The sequence below is a fragment of the Epinephelus fuscoguttatus genome, linkage group LG2 (assembly GCF_011397635.1).
Source record: "Epinephelus fuscoguttatus linkage group LG2, E.fuscoguttatus.final_Chr_v1".
Taxonomy (NCBI): domain Eukaryota; kingdom Metazoa; phylum Chordata; class Actinopteri; order Perciformes; family Serranidae; genus Epinephelus; species Epinephelus fuscoguttatus.
This window is the reverse complement of record NC_064753.1, coordinates 23,017,545-23,037,422: the sequence shown is the minus strand read 5'-3', so window position 1 is coordinate 23,037,422 and position 19,878 is coordinate 23,017,545. Positions and strand designations below refer to the sequence as shown.

The window sequence follows — 19,878 nt, the reverse complement described above, 5'->3', positions numbered from 1 at the left end:
TTTTAAGAACCCTCACATCTCCCTTACCACAAGTCTTTGTGTTGCTGAATACTTCAATGATTAAAACAGTCTAGTGTTCATACAATAGACTATGTTTAGTTTATGATCTGTATTATGAATTTATTTAGTCTCTGACTACAAAATGTCATTGTCAGCCCCACATTAAAACCAATCAGCAGTTAGATCAGGTGAGAGGCAGGCGTTTAAATCATGCCCCGAGTCTTGAAGTTGGTGGAGAGATCACTGCAGTGCCTGGCTCTAAAAAATTCCACCACCTCGATCTTGTGAGAGTATTGTTGTCCACTTCTGCATGATGTCAGAGTGAGTCAGGATGAAGTCGGACACAAATCAAACCAGCATGCATTGTGTGTGGTGATTATCAGTGATCGGCGCAGGCCTGGCTTGTCTCGAACGAGCCTAATGTTTACATGTCGCGCCGTTACAAGAACGGGCCTCTGGTCCATTAGTAGATGCACGCTTCCTTTCTTGGCGGTTGTAGTTTGGAAGAAAGAAAATAGTTCCTACATAAAAAGTATGGATTACCTTGAGTAACTGGGTCATGGTTTCTGGAGAGAGTCATCTAAGTAGTTCCACTGTATTCCAGAGAAGGCAGACACCTACGACTATTATGTCCAACACTCGGCAACCCACACCAAAACAATCTAGATTGATGAATACTGCTACAGGTAAGATGAAAAAACCCAAACGTGTATTTTTGATTTTGGAATGAACTGTCCCTTTAACAGTAATTAAGCTTTAGTTTTCACACACTAAAATTGTCAAGTCAAAGCAATTGTAATATAGTTTTTTACACAGCAATCACCTGCTGTGATGTCACTGACTGGGGCGTGGCTGCAGTGTAACACGCTGGAAAGTTTCAGCCCATACAGAGTAGTGCAGTAGCAGTTTGCCCTTTGTGATTAATTGCTGTTTTATTCAGGACAGCAGGAGTGATGTCCATCGACCAGAGGGAAACAGGTTCAAGGCCTCAGCACCAGCTTCTGGGATGCTGATCTATAGCTGACCCTGAAATTTGACCTTCCCATGAAGAGGAGGGAAGTGAAAGGAGATCTTCCCCACATGGAGCGTCAAAGCATCATGATACAGAAGTGGAGAGTCAGCCAAACAGGTAAACAAACACAAGCAGACAGATATTTGCCAGCCACAAAGACTAACAGTCAATCACACAAACAGGTAGATAGCCTGTCAAGATGATTCATCAGCACCTGGTCACAACAGCAAAGACCAGAGGAGGGGAGAGTTTCTATTTATATCTCCAACAAACAGGTAGATGTGTTGCAAACAGCATACTGCCTTTCTCTCCTCCCTGCTGGTTTGTTTGGGCTATAAATAGACCTCCACTGCCGTCCACTGAATCAATCTGTCTCTATCCATTTATCTATCAACCTGCCTGCCTGGCTGCTTGTTTGCCTGATAGCACTTTTGTCTCCCTGAATGTATTTTCATGCAGCCCGTCTCCCTCTCTCAGTCAAAACACAGCGTCTCTCTGCCCCTCTGTGTTCTGCATTCTTGCCAGACAGGCAGAGGAACAGCTGTAACGATGCTGCAATGACTCCTGAACCACTCCACAACAAACCAAATCGCACACATTCTTCCCACACCCATTCCCATGTGCACACAGGCTCTTCCGACACATCCACATCTACTGTTGATATGAGACGGCTGCTGTTTTGGCCTTAATATTCACAAACACACACGGTGCAACTGTGATGCAATCCCCCCCCACCGCCCTTCCAGCACGCACAGATTCACACACATGTACTAATCTGTAGTTGGTAGAAGTTTGCACCGCTCCTGGGTGGGTGTCTGAACAGCTTGACTAACCTCTAGCTGACAGAAGCCTGTGTTGTTCTTGTTCCTTGCTGCCTTGTTCTTCAGGTAGATAGAAAACCATCTCCGCACTGTGAATTTTCGCGTGCTGGTATCCATGGCAACAGGCAGACCTGTGCATCTATCCCATAATGATGAACATCTCCCTGCAGGGGGGTCCTAAGGTAGAGATGCAGAAGCAGGGCTTTTTTTTCTTCGGTTATTTATTTGTCCCGCAGTTTATCCATTGGCCCATCCTCAATGCAGTCGTCGCTCTTTAGTTTTCCCATCATTCACATTCGCCGCTTGTCTGTCTGGATGTTGTGTCCCCCCTCTGTCTCTCAGACGCAGTGGACGCCAGTAAGCACGCAGTCAGAGTTGTAACAGAGCCGTTAATCTGCGCAGACAGACAGATGGGTTGACGGACGGGGCAGGTGCTGCTGGGTTTGGGATTGTCTTGTGTTTTGCAGCCGGCTCGCTGCGTGAGGCTGCCGGGAGAGGTGACGAATAAATCTGTTCCGCTGAATCAGGAGAGGTGTGTGTGAGCTCCCTCTTCACATCCCTGCCTGAGCATGTGTGTGTTCATCCCCTACTGCCTCCCTCTCTTTCTCTCGCTCTCTCTGCAGAAGGGATTGTCACCAGTCACATTGTGTGCCGGCGAGCTCCCGACCCCTCCCTCTCTCATTCTCCCCTGTTCCTGTCCCTCACCTCCCTCCCTGTTTCTCCCACCAGCATACAGCAACAGCTGGCGAGGTCACATGGTGTAACCCAGCTACCTCTCTCTGTCTCCCTCTTTCCCCTGTCCCTTCCCTTTAGCTCCTGCCTGACACCCAATAACACACAGGCTGAATGGAAAAATGATGACAAATGACAACATAAAGTAGAGTGTAAGCAGGATACCAGCAGAGGTCTGTGTGGCTCTGAGTCAGTGTCATTTGCAATTCAATTTTAGGACAACAATCAATGTTGCCATCAATAGTGGTGACAGAGGCAAGGACAGCGATCAGAGAGTACAGCATGATCTGGTTGATCACTGGGTGTGTGTGTGTGTGTGTGTGTAGGTATTTGGATCTGTCACATCAGCAGCTTTGCAGAACTGCAGTGTTACATAAGCAGAGAGAGAGGGAGAGAGGTGGAAATAGAGACCAAGGGAAGTAGGGGAGATGAGGGGGGGTTATTAGATGGAAGCAGGGGTTAAAGTTAGGGCTGCTGCTCTACCTGGGTGAAACGCGGTAACTGATGTGGGCTCAAAATTATTTCTAAAAGATTTCAATTTCTTCAGACAGGATAATTCACCTCAAACACTCACACTATGATCCCCAAACTTGGAACATCACTAAAAACTGAGCTCATAGTGCTGTTTTTATGTGTTTGACAGGATTTGGAGCACATTGAGAGTATAGCTGGCACATAGTTTCAGGGCATTTAAGCACTATTGAAAATGTAATCAGATGTGTTCATTCAATCTGATGTGCTGTGTTGTGGAAGGAGATTCAGGATTATGGACTGGTGTCTTTGTCCTGGGAGGATTATGGCTCTGTAAGGAGATCACGACATTAATATTCATACACACTGAGTGGATGTGGACAGATAGAAATAGGCGTAGTACTATTACGATACTGTATTATATTACATGCATAGACAGGCATTTTGACAGAGGTTGAGATGTGCACTTGTTCTCAGGCAGACAGTTCTTCTATGTTTATTCACCTGGCTGTATTTATAGATTGAATTCTCTCAATTACATAAATAAAAAATGCAAATAGATGCACTTTAATTAATATTGAATGTTGCATAATAGCTCACTGATGACTAGAAGGCAGATTGAATCAATATTGAATGTTTTATTTACATTTTATAAACGACAGTACAAATGTTCATTTCATTAATTTCCCACCACAGCATTTCTTCACTGCAGCTATAACAATAGTCATTTTACTTTTCATTTTACACTGAATTGATCTATTTAAGCACAAAAACAGCCATAGCCAGCAACACCAACAGAAACAAGTCACTGAACAAATCAGTTAGAGATTAAATAGTGTTTACCAAAACACTTCCCATGTCACTGAGAAACAAGTATTTGATCTGTACAGGCCGAGAGCATGTGTGGCAAACATGGTGCGCCATGAACTCGTGTGACATCTCGTGAAATGTATTGCTGTACGTGTTGTGAGGTTTCCATAGAAAAATCCTTGGCTTTTTGGACTCATATCTACTTAAAGTGAACAGTGTAGTTGACACTAAAGCATTTTCTCTATAAACTATGTACTATATTAACTTCCTAAGCTCACATATCTGACTAACAGTCGTCTTTTAGCATCAATTGACAGACTGAAGCAGGCTGTCAGCACAACGCTCAATAATTGCTTGTGTACTTGGCAACATCAGAGGGTAGCTAATGATTACTACCACTAGTTTAAAATGCCTCAAAGATTGTGGATGTTGTTGACAACAGCAGTGTTTGTTTAGAAAGTCTGGCCCTTGCCCCGAAAAGCCCTCATACATATGCATAATACACAATATTATTAACGTAGTGATTTAACAATAGAGAACACCAGCTATGTTGATGTATTGGATTAATTTCATTATCATTATGCTAAAAAGCATTTATTTAATGCTAAAATGCCAATCACTGCTGCAGAAAAGAGATAGCACGTATTGTGTAGAACATAGGCACACAAATGTGGTTTAAAATATGTCCAGCACAGTTGGACATATTACAAATGTGGTTTAAAATATGTCCAGCACAGTTGCAAGATATACACAAGGGTTCGACCTCTGCATTTAAGTCTGTAATAATGAGTGAATCTGGCACAAGGCTGCACTCATTTGCAAAAAAGATACAGTAAATAAACTGCCTGTCTGCCTGCCTGACCTGAAATCACCATGATGCCTCCTGTTGAGCCGTGGAAAAACAACATGCTGTGCACTACATGGGATTCATCTGCTAGCAGGGGTCAGGAAGGGACGTAATTCCATTAAAGCACTACGTAGCAGTACCGTTTGTGTCCTGGTTTTTGTAGGATACAATAAAAAAATGCACTTAAATCAGATTTTTTCAAGTATCTGACAGACAGAATTTTCATGCAGTTCTAAAATGTTTATATGTGAGGCTATTTTTGATATACAGCATAATTTAATTATGATGTTTATTATAAGGCCTGAGAAAAACATTACAGTACAATTGATTGGCAAATAAATATATCTGTTTGCATGTCTTGTGTGTGTGAAAGTGGGCTTGTAGTGTGCTGCTGCATTTCAGTTTCTGTTTTGTTGAAGAGGTGGGTAGTAAACTGGCCTATCATGGTCACACACGTTGAACCCAGACACCTTGTCAACAGCAATTTCATTGTCCCAGTCTCCCTTAAATATTGTTTCCTTGTTAAGATGTTTCTCACAATCCAGGAGGGTGAAGTCAGGGTCAAAACAGATCTCAATCTGCCCCAAAACCTGGACATCAGCATTCTGTCAAACACAAAAACACACAATTTAACAATCTAAGAGATGATCAGCCAACATAGGAAATATAAGAATCTTAAATACAGCTACACCTAACACAAAAAGTGCCTAAACGTTCCTGAAAAACACAAAGGGCAAATTATGATTTCATTAACTGACTGAAGGTGTTTTACCTTTGATGGATGGGCACATTGGATCTTAGGCATGACCCCGTAGAAGTTCTCTATGACTCCCTCAATTTGTGAAAGCTACACACAGACACATTAGGAGCAGAGAGAAGAGCAAACGTGAGAGGGAGTAGTTGTGACTTAATTATTATGAGGCAATTTCATGCTACAGATTATTCCCAACATAACAGTAATACTTAAGAATATGGCATAATTTGATTTTGAAATATAAATAGACCCACTGTGTAGTATTTTTCTGAAGGGGTGATGTCAAACTTCTTCAGGATGCTACAGTAACAGAAACACAAATTTCCATAAATTTCTATTGTAGTCTTTGAGGTTTTGATGCTTTTATACAGACCAACTTAAAATAATTGTACAACAGGAGTCAGTTTCTGTGAACTACACTGTGAAAGGCAAACATGGAGTGATCAATAACTAGGGTTGCAACAGTATGAGATTTTCACAATACAGTAACCATTTCAGAAAATGTTGCTGTTTCACGGTATTACAAAATTAATATCAGTCAGAATGACCCTTAAAGAAATGAAAACAGAAGGGTTATTTTTGGTTTATCACAAGCTGTTTATCACTATGGCTGAAACTTAAAGAAGCAACAGACAGCATTTTTGCCTATATATATCATTATGAAAATAACGTGGGTTGCACAGGGTAGTATACACAGTAAAATCAGACTATCAGCGTTTACATAGGTTACTTAGTGACTTTGCAATAAGCTTCTGCCACCGGGAACGAATTTTCGCGGAAAAAATCTGCTTTACGGCATGAAATGCGTCATGTATTGCCAAACTGGTCGGTCAGCCAATCAAGGACTGGAGCTGGTCCTTATGAGGAACTGGCCGGGGCATGAGATAGTTGAGTCAGGAGCACAATGGCAGACGGACAAAGTTTGGAGATAAGTGGAAAAACGGCCTCCCAAAAGAAAACGAGCTAATCTGTCTGAGGAGGCAAAGAAGAGCAAAAAGGAGAGAGATAAAAGAAGAGGAAAAACAAGAGTAAACCTCAGTCAGGCGTTCAAGAGATGGAGGGAGCTCCATCACCAAAGAGGCTTCAAAACACATGTCCAGCTAGCTTTCTTTCTAATGGATCAGTAAGTAACATGGCTAAATTTTAACTAGACCAGAGAGGACTGTACTGTACTGGCTGCTAGTTCATTCCTAGCTGGCCAGCATCGCTGTGAGCCAGTGACTGTTGAAAAATAACTCCGCTGTACGTCGGGGTTCCATTCCCCTGTCGGGAGTTATTTTTCAACAGTCACCAGCTCACTATAGATTATCCCTTATGTGTCTACTGTTGTTTGTACTGATACTGTACATATTGGTATCATTTACTGTGAGCTGTTTGTACTGGTACTGTGCATTCTGGTATAATTATTTGCATTACTATTTGTTTTTTTCTTCTGATAAATCTGATAATTGTTGCTCAGTCCCTTTACTCATTTATTTAGTATAGTGTCCACACACCTTCTCATTCTACATATACATAGAGGTATACTGGTGGCTTTACAGCCTACATTTTATTGATTATCTCTGATCCCCACGGTCAATTTGGTCTTTGCAACAGTGCGAGCAACACTGCTGATGCTAGGTGGCGCCAAGCTAAAAAAAACCGAATCCTATCTGTTGCCTCTTTAAAACCATTTTCAATATGTAAATAGTCTCCCTTTAGAAAGTAACTTAAAAAAAGTGAGATTCTCCATCCATTAGCTTTAAAAAAAAAAATAAAAAAATTCATAGCTAAGCAAATGTACATGGTATGATAACTGTCAACTTTCATATCACGGTATACCTTGAAACCTGCATATCACTGCAACCCTATCAGTAACTTTAAGACAATTCTGAGAACTTAAAATCAGTCATTGTTTCTGTAGAAAGACATGCGCGCGTGTGTGTATGTACTATACCTGTCCAAATCCACTTTATGGTATAGTTCCAGTGCCTTGCTGAAGTATTTATGTTGACTATTCAGCGAAGCTGCTTTGGCTGCACATGTGCCATGTTTGTGCCACTCATACTTCCTGTTGAAACAGAACAACAAACACATAGCAATAAACAGTAGTTATTATCTCTGTCACATTACTTGCATATCCACAGCCACTTGAAGACGCACTGTCAAAAAATACAACCAGTGCAGCAGCAGTTGGAAGATACATGAAAGATGATACTGATGTAGTAGCAGTGTAGTACTATAGTATATTAACTGGAAAGCACACAGTTAAAAAGCATCAGACAGATTAACAGGCAATAAAAAACAGGAGGGACTGATACAATACCAGAATCCAGCAGATGAGGGGTTAAGTAAGTCAGGCCAACTCTTCTTCATGTCTGGAAGCAGGTCCTGAAAAACAGATTTGTTTTATCTGTCAGTATACAAGCTAGAGAGAAAGATTAGAAAATCATTCATTACCTTCCCAATTTTGGTAATGCCAAATTTTACAGTCTGTCTCGGTTTCATGTACAGTTGCACAATTAATCAAAAAACTATGGAAATCTCAATATTTCCAAATGCATTATCAAAACTGAAGGAGCTGCATTTTTTTTCATTAAAGCTAAAAACAAAACAAAACAAAAAAAACAAAAACAAAAAACCACTGTGTTGCCACAGAGAGGCAGCGACCTGCAAGTCATATTCCAGACATTAGGGAACATGCTAGCTTGGTAGAGACCCAGCAAAAATCAGATCATTGCCATTTTTTAATCTTTTTTTTTTTTTTTTTTTTTTTTTGAGAAAATAAAAGTGCAAAAATAAGCATTCCTACTAAAGTCATGACTCATATCACAATCGCATTATTTGTCAAAATCAATGCACATATATTTTTGCATTAAAGTGCAGCCCTAGTTTCATGTGCTTTAGATAAGAAGAGCGTTTCATCTAGCTTGTTTCTTTTTTGTCCTTCCAATTTTCCTTGGTGTAAGCTAGTGTCTGTTTATGTTCCTTCTTGATAAATTAAACTGACTACAGGTCTATAGAAAGAGAATAAATTACTTTTATGAGTTTTACACACAGTTATAAAGACACACTTGGGCTGAACAGTGCTGTACCTCTATTTGAGAAGAGTTGAAATGCCATGATGAATTGCAGTCGATCCCTTTATCTGGCCTGGAAAACAAAAAGATTCAAAACATCAGATCGTGTTAGATTATTATTAAATATTAGGCCTGTGTTCCTCACTTGCAGAGAGAGATTATTATATTATATTATATTATATTATATTATATTATATTATATTATATTATAATATTACCACCAAGCAACAGTAACTGATTCAAAGAGCTGTTTTGCCATACATAGCATTTCTTTCTCCAAGTAATGCACAACTAGTTCTTTGCTGTATTTATTCTTATACTATACGTTAGGATTTAGCAGTTTCTGTACTATGTAGGCTATACCAGGGTGTTTGGAAATCCAAACGATCTGATTTTCAGTAGTGTCAAAAATACTGACACTCCCCGTAAATTCTTTATCGAGGTGATGCAGTGCACAGCATGCAGCAGCCCCACTGCTGTTTTTTTTAACCACACAAATAGCATCAGATACTTTACATCCTCAAAATGTCTGAGAAAATGACATGAAAAAATAGATACTGCCCAAGCCTACTGTATCTTTTTAATATGTTGTAAAAGCAAACATTTTAAAGACAGTACATTTACTCTGAATATTTTTTTAAAAGGTAATACATGGCAAGTAGTTGTTCAGCAAGATCTGCCACTCTGAAAAAGAGAAGATGACACTTTTATCTGATTAAAACAGACACACATACCAGAGTCCATGAAGTGTCCAGTAGCTCAAGTTGGGATGACATGCTGGATGTTCCATCTGAAATGTATAAAAATGAGTATTGTTATTCCATCTGGACACACAAGATTTACACTGAATTCTGTTATCACTAATTAATATGCACTGATACTCTGCTGGCAGTGTCTCACTAAACTCAAGTACAAAAATGCAAGAATAAAAAAAGGCTGAAATGAACACAAAGCTAGTCACAGGTGGTGACTAATGATTAATTCTATTAATTATCAGTACCACTTGCAATGGTTTACTGTTTGTACTTGATGAAGGACTTAAGCGATTAATGAAATGAACAATCACTTTAGAGATACAGTATGTCTTGTTTATTGTATTTATGTTTATCTCCAAAGTTAGGCCTTGGTGTGTATAAGTGGCAAAACATTTTAAGCCCAAACAGAGAGTTGTCATAACAAGAACACAATGTTACCAAAACTTTGCTTCTACCACACAGCCAGGCACATGATACAAAACCACATCACTTGAAGGTTTAAACCATCAGAGACGTTCTCAAAAAGCAAAAACAGCAAGAAAAGTGTTAAGAAGCACAAAATAAGGGATGTGTATTTTGTTTCGTGACTTAAGGAATGGTTAAAACAGCATCTTCCTGTTTTGAAGAGAATCTTGCCTAATCAAACCACAGTGTTGACACACAGCCAGTTTCATGACTCAGACAGAGACATCACATGACATTTAAGGGTTATACACTGACGCAGTGATACAGTATATAGGTATCATTCCAGGGCAATATGAGAAGGGAACAATATCTTAACATGGGATACCATGTTGTTAATCAATTTATCATAATTTTTGAAGTAATATTGTCTGTCCATACTACCCTTAGTTTGTAACAAGGCTATTTTCATCTTTGCTGGTGATGAAAAGAATCTAACCAGATAACAACATAATATTTTGGCTAGGCCCATGGATTAAGTTATTGCTGGACTAAGAATGCTGCATGTGAAAACACACTAAAGTTTAGGGAACAAAGAGGCTCTTGAGATGACTGTGAAAACCAAAACCTGACTCATCAACCACAGGCTGCTGATAGTGCTGCTGCTTATCGTGGTATATTGAAAACCTTGTTTCTCATCAATGACTGTGGTATTTATTCAGTTGAACATTAAACTATTGATTTAGGGCTTAAGTAAGTAACAGCCTCCTTTCATCCTGCACAGGAGAAAAAAAATGGTCCAATGCATCAGTCTTATTTCACAGAAAATATTTTTACCCTTCTTAGTGGGAAAAGCACAAGTGGTACTAATAACATTAGTGATGGCTCTGTGCTTTTCAACCAGCTAAATAGCAATCATAAGTTTTATTAATTACACCTGTGTTTTTGTGAATCAGCCCTGTTGCATCTTTAAAAATCTTCAAAATAAGGAAAAAATAAAGGCAGGAAGAAACTTACACTACAGAAGGTGGTTGGCCAGTGGTGGGTCAGGATCAGTTTGGTCCACATGTGTCTGAAATACACACACAGGCGTTAATTTCTCAGTCAAGTCCAAATCATTTATTATTTGAAAAGGATGATAAGGACACAACGTTGTGTATTGAGAGTTATATGTTAATTTAATAGACATAAAAAAGGAGAGGCAGAAAATTCAGGGTTCATTAGGCCATCTACCATCATATTCATCTATGAGTAGAGTGTATTATTTTGCTGTACTTACGGAGGTGAAATCACAAAGGCAGATGACAGGGCTACTGCCAGGCAGAGCAGAAGAGGGGCGCAGAGCCTCATGTCTGACCTAAAAGAAGATAATAGATTTTTCAGTCACAGCTCCTTTTATGCAGAATGCAGGGTGCGTTCTGAATCGCATACTTTTTTTAACATTAGGCCCTGAACTTTGACACTCTTGCTTTTGTATCCATTGCCTTGGAGGTTTATAAAAAAAAAAAAAAAAGTCACTTACCGAGTTCTCCTGAGATGGAGATCAACCCGGACAACTTGTAGATTCTAACGTAATATTTGCAACATGTTGCATTGCCATTGTTATTTTCATAGTTATGTCCTTTTGTTGATTGTAATACTTAGGAATGTTGATAGTTTAAGTGAACAAAATATTCATATTATTATTTGTCATGTGTCAATGAGCTGTCAAGCTGTCTAGTGTTCATGGGTCAGTCGATGTGACATACCATCTGCTGTGCAAAGAATTGTGGGTCAGAATAGTCAGTAAAGCATGCTAGCTTGCATACTGCAAAATCTGACCGTATGTAGTAGAACATCCTGGTATTTTTTGGCATTCTGTATTAGACATACTATGTATTGGGACACAATAAACCTTTAACAGGCATACTATAGAGTATGGTATTAGTATTAAACATCAGAACATCCCATGTCCCTGCAAGACCCACATTACAACATTAAAACTACATCCAGAGTGTAGAATTAGTCCAGTTTTATTTAGAACAAAGGTTATCTAGGGACACTTTTAATATAGTGCAGGTCTAGACCATATCCTTAATAAAAAAAGATGATTTGTGACTGGAGAACTCATGCATTATTATCAAAGTACATTTTGTAATATTTCATAAAATTAAGAACAAAAATTGAACCGTGCATTACATAAGTTGTAGATGTTAGTCTAGTTAACTCAGCAATAACAACAGGCTCTTGTGCACAGTGACTGGCAAAAGGAGAAAAATGGGTCGAGGCTTTGACTCTGGGAAGTGGTAATTAAGATCTCATGTAACAGTTTAATTAGCTAATCGAGAAAAAAAAACTTAAAACTTAGTAACCTCTTACTCAAATTCAGAAATGGTAACAAATGCACCCATATTACCCGGGCTCGTTTAGCAAACAGTGAAAAATTCCACTACTTATGGAGACGACAGGTGATCATGTGGATCTAATTATCACAGGATAGATATCTCTCAGCTTGTGCTAAAATGTGCTGCTCTGTGACATATCTCTATAGACGTTATGTACTAGACGCTTTTTAACTGCAGTGCAGCTATCAGTGTAGCACCCGTAGGAAAAAATGATGTCGAACAATAACAAGCTATCACACTCGGAATTAAATACAATTTTAGTTAACAAACAGCGTTTTTCTGTTGTTAACATTAACTAACCTCGTGCTAATCTAAAGCTAACGTTCGCAGCTACATTTGTGATAACGTTAGCTAAACCGAGCTAAACACTCGAGACAATATCGGCAGTTGGACGTTAACGTTAAACTTTAACCAGCTAACTGACGCTTCAGTTGGTTGAGCACAACGGACAACGTAAAACTGAACATAAGTTATAAACTAACACGGATTGTTTTAAACAGCTGCCCTGATTAAATTGGTCTCACCTCGTGCCGGATATGTTGCGGTGGTTACTCAAACACTGCGCAGCTTTTCATTAAAAAAAAAAATCTAACTACACTGGTACATGACAGCTACGGGATATGTACAAGGGAGCAGTCTGTTGTTTATGTCCCACAGCCGCTTCACTACCTGTCTGTCTGCTCAGCCAATCGGGAGCGCCGAGGACGTCAGACGTCATCACGTGGTGGGATGGTAGGCTTGATCTATTGTTCGGGTCCCACCGGGTGCTCCTTGTCTTGAAGACGTATAATGATGATGATGTGAAACTAGATTCGGTGATGTAACTGTGCAAGCGTCCCTTTTGCGACAGCTTGCTCTAATGATAATATTCTAGTAGTTAAGTAAGGCCAGGTCTCGTCACAGGTTTTTGTTTTATTATATGTAATGATTAAGTTTATTAAGCTAAAATGAAGAATTTTTATTAAACACCACACAGGTACTCGTATGTCTTGATGTTTTTTTGTTACTAACTCAAATTTAATTCAACAAAACTGCGTTCTGATGAACCCAGTTTTAATGGTTTTGAATGAACAATATGAAAACAGTCTGCCAACAGCAGTGCTCAGGCATTTGTGAAATTTGGAAGTGTGTCAACAGAGAGTGGTGGTTTTACAGTGCTTTCACAACAAATTACTGAATGTATCTGTAGTCAGGCTTAATAACCAAACCACACAACATACATTATTCATAGTGTTAAATGACTATGTATTTTCTGGATGATTTAAAATATATATATTGACAGTGAGTAATGAGAGAGCATACATGAATAGCTGGACTGTGCTCACAGCATACTGGGGGATTTGCTGTACATCTCTAATGTTACTCTGTGCATTAATGTCTTTACAGCTGCTGTAGTTTTTGGCAAGCTGCATCCTATATGCCTCTAAGCACTGAACAGAAATCATGTGACTTAAACAGAGGTTTATTTACATTATTTATTTAAAACACATTGTGCAATTAATGGAAAGGGACAGTAGATATAATTTTCTGTCAGAATGCCTCAGGTCCTGATCAGTGTAAGTCCAACATCAAAATATATAATGATAATTGATTCTTGTTCTAAATAGACAGTGAACTATATATTGAGTCCCCACGTCATGCATCTTCAATTGAAGATAAATATTCAGTCAGACATTTTCCTCTGTAAAGTGCTCTGCACAAACGATTCATAATTTAAAGTTAATCGGACAGGCCTGACTTATTAAATGTATGAAGTGCCCAGGGGTTCCTTTTAAATAATGACTCATTATAAGCCAATGTGTAAAATTAAGCATGTCAGGAGACTAAAATGAGAGAGTAATTAATCTTGCTATGTCTCCAGGGATTGCAATGTCAAAAAGTGTTGCCTGGAAGAGTCAAAATGTCATAATATCCACTTGGAAGATGCAGAGATTCATCATACAACAAAAGTACACTCACACTTTCAAAAACTGTTATTTCTTTCTTGTCCAACTTGCTGAAAATGTCCCACCATCTCATTACCCTGGAGCCCTGGCTTACCAGTGTCTCACTGTCAGCCAGCAACATAATGTCCTAAAATTATCACTGGGCTTTGGTTACAGAGTGTACATCCACATGACCAACAGAGGGCTCTTTTCGACCACAGACGTCAGTACTGTACACACTGTACACATACACATGCCGGCACGCGAACACACATACACACACAAAACAAGCAAAAGGACAAAGAGTAAACAAAGACTACAGAAGTGAACATAAGTACATTGACGCTTGCATGGACTGACTGGAGTTTATAAATATTTTAGCCATATAAGACGTTCAAGATTTATTAAGGCAAATTAAACTATATATAGGAACAAGTCATACGTCTTATGTGTCTGTATAATTTTCAATGCAGAGTCCCATTGACTCTTGGTGACTCTCCCCTCTGACATTTTAATCTCTTAACAAAATGCTTTTAATGTAATTTGTATTTTAATTAATTAGAAATCATAAATACTGTATTTTGCATATATGATGATGATGATTATTATTTGATATTTAATCATTAATTTGATGAGAGTGGGACCTCGTAAGTCCAAAAACCTAAGCTGCTTGAGTTTGTGTCGCCTTGGTAGCTGTTGTTCACACTCTTCTCCCACTCACACATCACACGCTCCTCCCTGAGCTCCCATCCTGTCACTCTCTCACTCTTCTCTTTCCGTTTTTTCCCCAAGTGTAACTCCATGTTGTCCCATCCTATGATTTCGCATCAGATGTGAAATGTGTTTCACAGCTCCTCCAGTGTGTCAGGAATAGTCGAGCTGTAACTGTAGCTAGTTTTATAAATAGGCCTTGGCCAAAGTTCAGCATGCGACACAGTGTCTGAAGACGCTTCTGAGTGCAGATGGAGAGAGATCTTAAAGAGGAGCTTGGGAACTGTTTGAAATGCAGCTATAATGATTTAATTGTATATGAGAAACAGCTGTACACTGTAGATGTACTGTTGCAACATTGAATGTAAAGTTATTTTTCAGAGTTTAAAGGTACATGCTCTCTAAGCTCTGTAATGCTGTCTTTAGTATGTTTTATTATTCAAGAAATATGCAATTGTGGCATTGAAGAAATTAAGCTGACCAGCCCTGTTGCCGTATTGCTGCCTATTCTGTAGAGCTAAAAATGCAGCTTGAACATGTGTAGCACCGCCCACCCATAACAGATTTTCTGCATTGTCTGGATCAGCTGGTATACTTGAATAACCAGTTGTTAAGCATCACTTGTTGCGCTAACATCCCAGAAACCAGCAATTGTGCCAACATACTCATCCACCAAAAACTGTAATGGGCAAACCCTGTTAATCAAATAGTTGACTGGTGCTAGTGGCCCAGAGTCTTGAAGGATACTGGTTATATATAGGCAGCTCTCTCTCCTTATAAGGCCTCAGGGAGAGGCAGGTGGGGGTCGTTGGAGACGGGTGGTGGTTTTGTTGGCCTGGTACTTGGTTTAGGCTGACTCCCTGTGGATTCAGGCTGACAACCGAAGTCGCTGCAAAGGAAATCTCAAGGGGTAAGAAAACTGTATTTTTATTATCTGGTTTGTTTCTATCACCTCTGTATCCTCAGTTTTTTATCTACTTTTGTTTCAGACATAGGTGTTGCAGGTGGGATCAGTAGGGTGGAGGGATAGTGAGCAGATTAGGGCAAGACCAAGTGGTGTTGCGTGGCCCCTAACTGAAGCTAATAATACTTGAAGTGATGAATTACAGGATATATGACTTGCGAAGGATTAGCTGAAATTCAGTTTGTAGAAATGAGTTAACCACTGTTTTGAGATTTATGGCTAAAATTGCCTTGTTTGACACAAGAAAGATCTCTGTGTTTATCATAGACTGTTAATTGGTTAAAATGGATTCCCATTGGACAGTCAAATTTGGTAGGGACATTTGAGACTGTTGCTTCAGTGGACAAAAAGCTGATGTGTAATTCAGGGATTTATAATGTGTGGATTTTATTTGAGTTTAATTTTTGAATTAAGGAACTAAGAATACAAATCAGCCATTATTATTCCATTGTATTCCCATTGTCACTAATTAGCACACAGCAAGTGTTTGTATCGAAATAGCAACCGTTATTGCAAGTTGCAGGATTTTAGAGGTTTTATGGTTATGAATGTTAGAGGTTTACTGTTACAGAGAGAGAGGCTCGGGTGTCATTTGGCAGGCGTTTGTACTGTTACAGTTATGGCTGTACCGACGGAGGCAGAGAACAGCCCCAGGGGTGTAGGGCTAATGGGACGAGATTATAACCTACCTGCAGTGACCAGTTGCCTGAGGGCAGCTGAGTTTAATGTGGATTTTCTTTGGAAGCACAGTGTGTTCCTGTGTCTGTTGGCTTTGATTTTCGATTTTGTGACATCTGCTTTAGAAGTTGCTTCATAAATAAACTCTACTTACAAGGTATAACTGGGAGTTCAGTGATTTTAGTGGTGCAGCTCAGACACTCTTTTGGACAGGCTGGCTAACTGATCCTTGAGTAGGGGTGAAGTGTGTGCAACCACAGAACATTTTCTATGACAGCTTAATAATTTGGGGGCTCCTCTACAGCACAACCACGAAATTCAACCAGGCATTTACCTGTTATCATTGACTTTAGGCGTCAGAGGTTAGGGCGTTATGATGTAATGTGTCTGATTGATTGGCAGGTTGATTGGCAGTTTAGGGGCATAATAAGTGAGTTAAACACTCTGAGGTTAATGTTTGAGTGATGTGGAAGTAGGAATGTCTTTGCCAGCGGAGCATGTCTCAGTAGCTTTCAGGGTTAGGCTGGGCTGGGAGATCCGCGTCATGTTTCACCTGACCTTATTTCTGGTCTCTGAGGACTTAGGTGATGTAAGGCAATTATGTTCCAACGCCGCTATGACTGCATGATGTAAGACAAAGTTATGCTCTTCCTCTGCTCTATGCACTGTAAAACGTATTCATGTCACACACACAGCAACTTAACTGCCAGTGGGGCATGTGTGGCAATATTCCCCTTTCTTTCTTTTTTTTTTTTATATTGGGTAGTATCAGTGTTATGTTCACACCATGTTATGTCTCAGTCTTTTTGCTAGTGCAGGATGTGCCATACAAACAGCAGAAATGTATTATCATAACAGCTATTATTTTACAAACACACATTCACTTGTCTTTAAAGTGGAAACCAACAACTTTTCAACTTTGACCTGAAGCATTTTTTAAGTGGTTTTATTGTTGAAGCTGCTGACACAAAGACAACCAGATTCAGTTTTCCTCAGAGTCAACACCGGACACATTGCATTTGTTTTCACATTACTTTGGTTGTTCCTCTGACTGCCAATTCTGTTACTGGGGATAGTAACTACAGAGAACTTACTTTTATACTCTTTGGCAACTGGGGATAGCTACCAGGAAAAACAAAGGTGCTGTCCGTTTTCCTATTTAGTAGTGCAGTAGTTGACGTATTTCCTTTGTGCCATAAATCAAGCCTTAATTTTCTCCAGAGATTGTACACAGTGGCAGACAGAATTGCAAAGTGAAAGCAAGGCCCATACAGAACCAGTCTAAATGCAGCTGATGTCATTACCTTATAGCCATATATTGTGCAATCAATATTTACTTCATAATATTAAATTACAGCAACAGTGTCTTTTTAAAGTGGAAAATAACAGTATTCACAGTCCCCCACTGTATATAAAACTAATAAATATACAACTGCTCGAGCAGAATTTGGAGCTGTCAAATTGATGGATGGGCTTTAGTGCAGCTGTACTGTCAGTGGTTGTTATCTTACTGGTCCAACAATAGTCTATATCCATGCCTTTTGTTTATGTATATACACGTGTGTCTGTGTGTCTGGTGTCGTTAAGTTAATATGGTGTCACCTTGTCATTCCTGAAGCTGACAGTAGGACCACTGTGTTTGTGCGTGACAGTGTTTCCGACTCCTCGTGTCCAAATTCCAGGAGGGCTTTTCTTTTAGCAGTGGTCAAGGCAGTAAACACAGATATATTGTCCCCATATTTTACACTACACGTACTGTTGCAAAGCACTAAGTCATTAATAGTGAGAAATGTAGGGCCTTGTATCTAAAAGCTCCAATCACTCCAAGTTAATCATCTCTCCTTCCTCACATTTGCCTTCATGACCGTGTCTAATTCCTGAAGTCACGTCGACAGTCCTTCAGAGTTGGTAGTCTCATGTTTGTGTCTGTGGGCGTAAATGTGTTGCTGGTCTGACTTGTAAGTGGGGTCTACTGTACTTTGTTACCATGTCAGTATGTGTGTGTGTGTGTTACTGGTCCAACAGGTCAGTACCTACAGTGTCACCATGTCAGCGTTGATCAAACGTGGGTCGTACAACCATGAATACCAACACAAACAGAGGAAATATGTGGTTAAAGAGTACAGCAGGTATACTCTAAGGCTACAACTAAAACATTAAACTAACAGCAGTATTGTAACAGTAATAAGCTTTGACTAGGTTAAAACAGTAAAGCTAACCTGGTTAACAGTAAGCTGCTAACATCAAGAGCAAATTAACCCTGAGCTGGCCAAGCTTAACTTAAAAAATGGTTTTCACAGCTGATGTCCCAAACTTATTTTTAAAGGGATATGAGGGCTTATCAAAGCTTTTTTTTTAAATTGATAATTAATGGCTATGTTAAGATAAATGTAATTTTAGTATTTTTCTCATGTTTCAGAGTGGCTTTCCAAACTTTAAAGCAGCAAAAGTCTTATACTGATGCTTTTTCTAAAGCTATGATCCGAACCACCATAGGAAGCTGTTGATGCAGACTGATTTGTTAGATATATTGTTTAACTTAGCTATACTAATTTTAACATAGACCTCTTTGGGAAGCTGTATTATGTGAAATGTTAAATTTTGATTGAATCAAGATCAAGTAAAATGACAACAAAAACACATCCTTAATTTTCCCTGTAGCAAACTGGCTGATGTCAATTCAAGATAGTCCAACATCACGGGGAAATAATCTTTTGCTTATAGATTTTCTGTCACATTGCTGTGATGTGTAGCTATGTAGAAAGTGTGTTTGTTTGTGTGTGCTGTGTTTCATGTTTTTATTTACCATTTTAAATTCTTATTTTTGCTGCTACTCACCTCTTACTGCTTCTTTTTTAATCTTTGCTAATAAGCAGCTAATGGGCACAAGTGTGACCTTTGTTAAAGGAGCAGTGTGTAGGATTCAGAGGAATCTAGAGGATCGACTGAATCTAACAATCCTTGTGATTTTGTTATCTCAGATTGAGCCATTTATGTCTGTGTAAGTAGTAGTGCCTTTATATACAGTAGCCCAGAACGGACAAACACTGGCTCTAGAGAGGGCATTTCACAGTTTTACATTACCAGAAGGCCACTATAGGTTTTTTTACACGCTTGGAGAGGGAGTAGTTAGGGGAAGGATACTGAGCTGGTTGCAATCTGCAGCCTCAACGCGAGATTCCACTAAATCTTACACCCTGCTCCTTTAAATTAGGTCTGCTTACTAAGTTTGACGGAGTGTGCAATGACAAGTGTTGGATACTTTTCTTCATGTAGAGGTAGTGATTCTGCTCATGTAGAGCTCATTTCCCTGACTGAATTCCTAATCCTTTTATTTTAAACTCAAGTAAGTATAAAGCTTGTATGTGTAATGTGCTCTAAGCACTGATTGACTGATTTGCTGATCAAATATAAGTTAACTATTTCGTGCTCATTATGATCATAACAGACAACAATTTCATGCACATTTAAAGAACCAAAAGAGATAGATGATATCTTTTAGAGGATGAGGTGAAAAACGTACCACCACAAATCTCACAGTAAATGCTCGTCA

At 39.2% G+C, this 19,878-nt stretch overlaps 3 protein-coding genes across 3 annotated transcripts in view; 1 reads left to right on the top strand and 2 right to left on the bottom strand.

The window, feature by feature from the left end:
- rps6ka2 (ribosomal protein S6 kinase, polypeptide 2) overlaps positions 1-2,517 on the bottom strand; it is a 28,050-nt gene extending 25,533 nt beyond the window's left edge. The window contains exon 1 of the mRNA XM_049604689.1: positions 1,846-2,517. Coding sequence (XP_049460646.1) covers positions 1,846-1,950 — 105 coding nt within the window. The 5' untranslated portion in view covers positions 1,951-2,517. The remainder of the gene's footprint in view (positions 1-1,845) is intronic.
- A 1,142-nt stretch (positions 2,518-3,659) lies between these two features.
- On the bottom strand, positions 3,660-12,715 carry rnaset2 (ribonuclease T2). The gene is made up of 10 exons (XM_049604584.1): positions 12,572-12,715; positions 10,943-11,020; positions 10,681-10,735; positions 9,241-9,296; positions 8,522-8,579; positions 7,753-7,817; positions 7,384-7,497; positions 5,702-5,747; positions 5,466-5,540; positions 3,660-5,298 (listed from the first exon to the last, which is right to left on the bottom strand). Exons 2-10 carry the CDS (start codon positions 11,011-11,013, stop codon positions 5,092-5,094), a joined length of 747 nt encoding a protein of 248 aa, XP_049460541.1. The 5' UTR covers positions 11,014-11,020; positions 12,572-12,715; the 3' UTR covers positions 3,660-5,091.
- A 2,755-nt stretch (positions 12,716-15,470) lies between these two features.
- Positions 15,471-19,878, top strand: part of myom2b (myomesin 2b) — a 42,298-nt gene continuing 37,890 nt past the window's right edge. The window contains exons 1-2 of the mRNA XM_049596128.1: positions 15,471-15,593; positions 18,351-18,454. Of these exons, the coding sequence (XP_049452085.1) occupies positions 18,372-18,454 (83 nt within the window). The 5' untranslated portion in view covers positions 15,471-15,593; positions 18,351-18,371. The remainder of the gene's footprint in view (positions 15,594-18,350; positions 18,455-19,878) is intronic.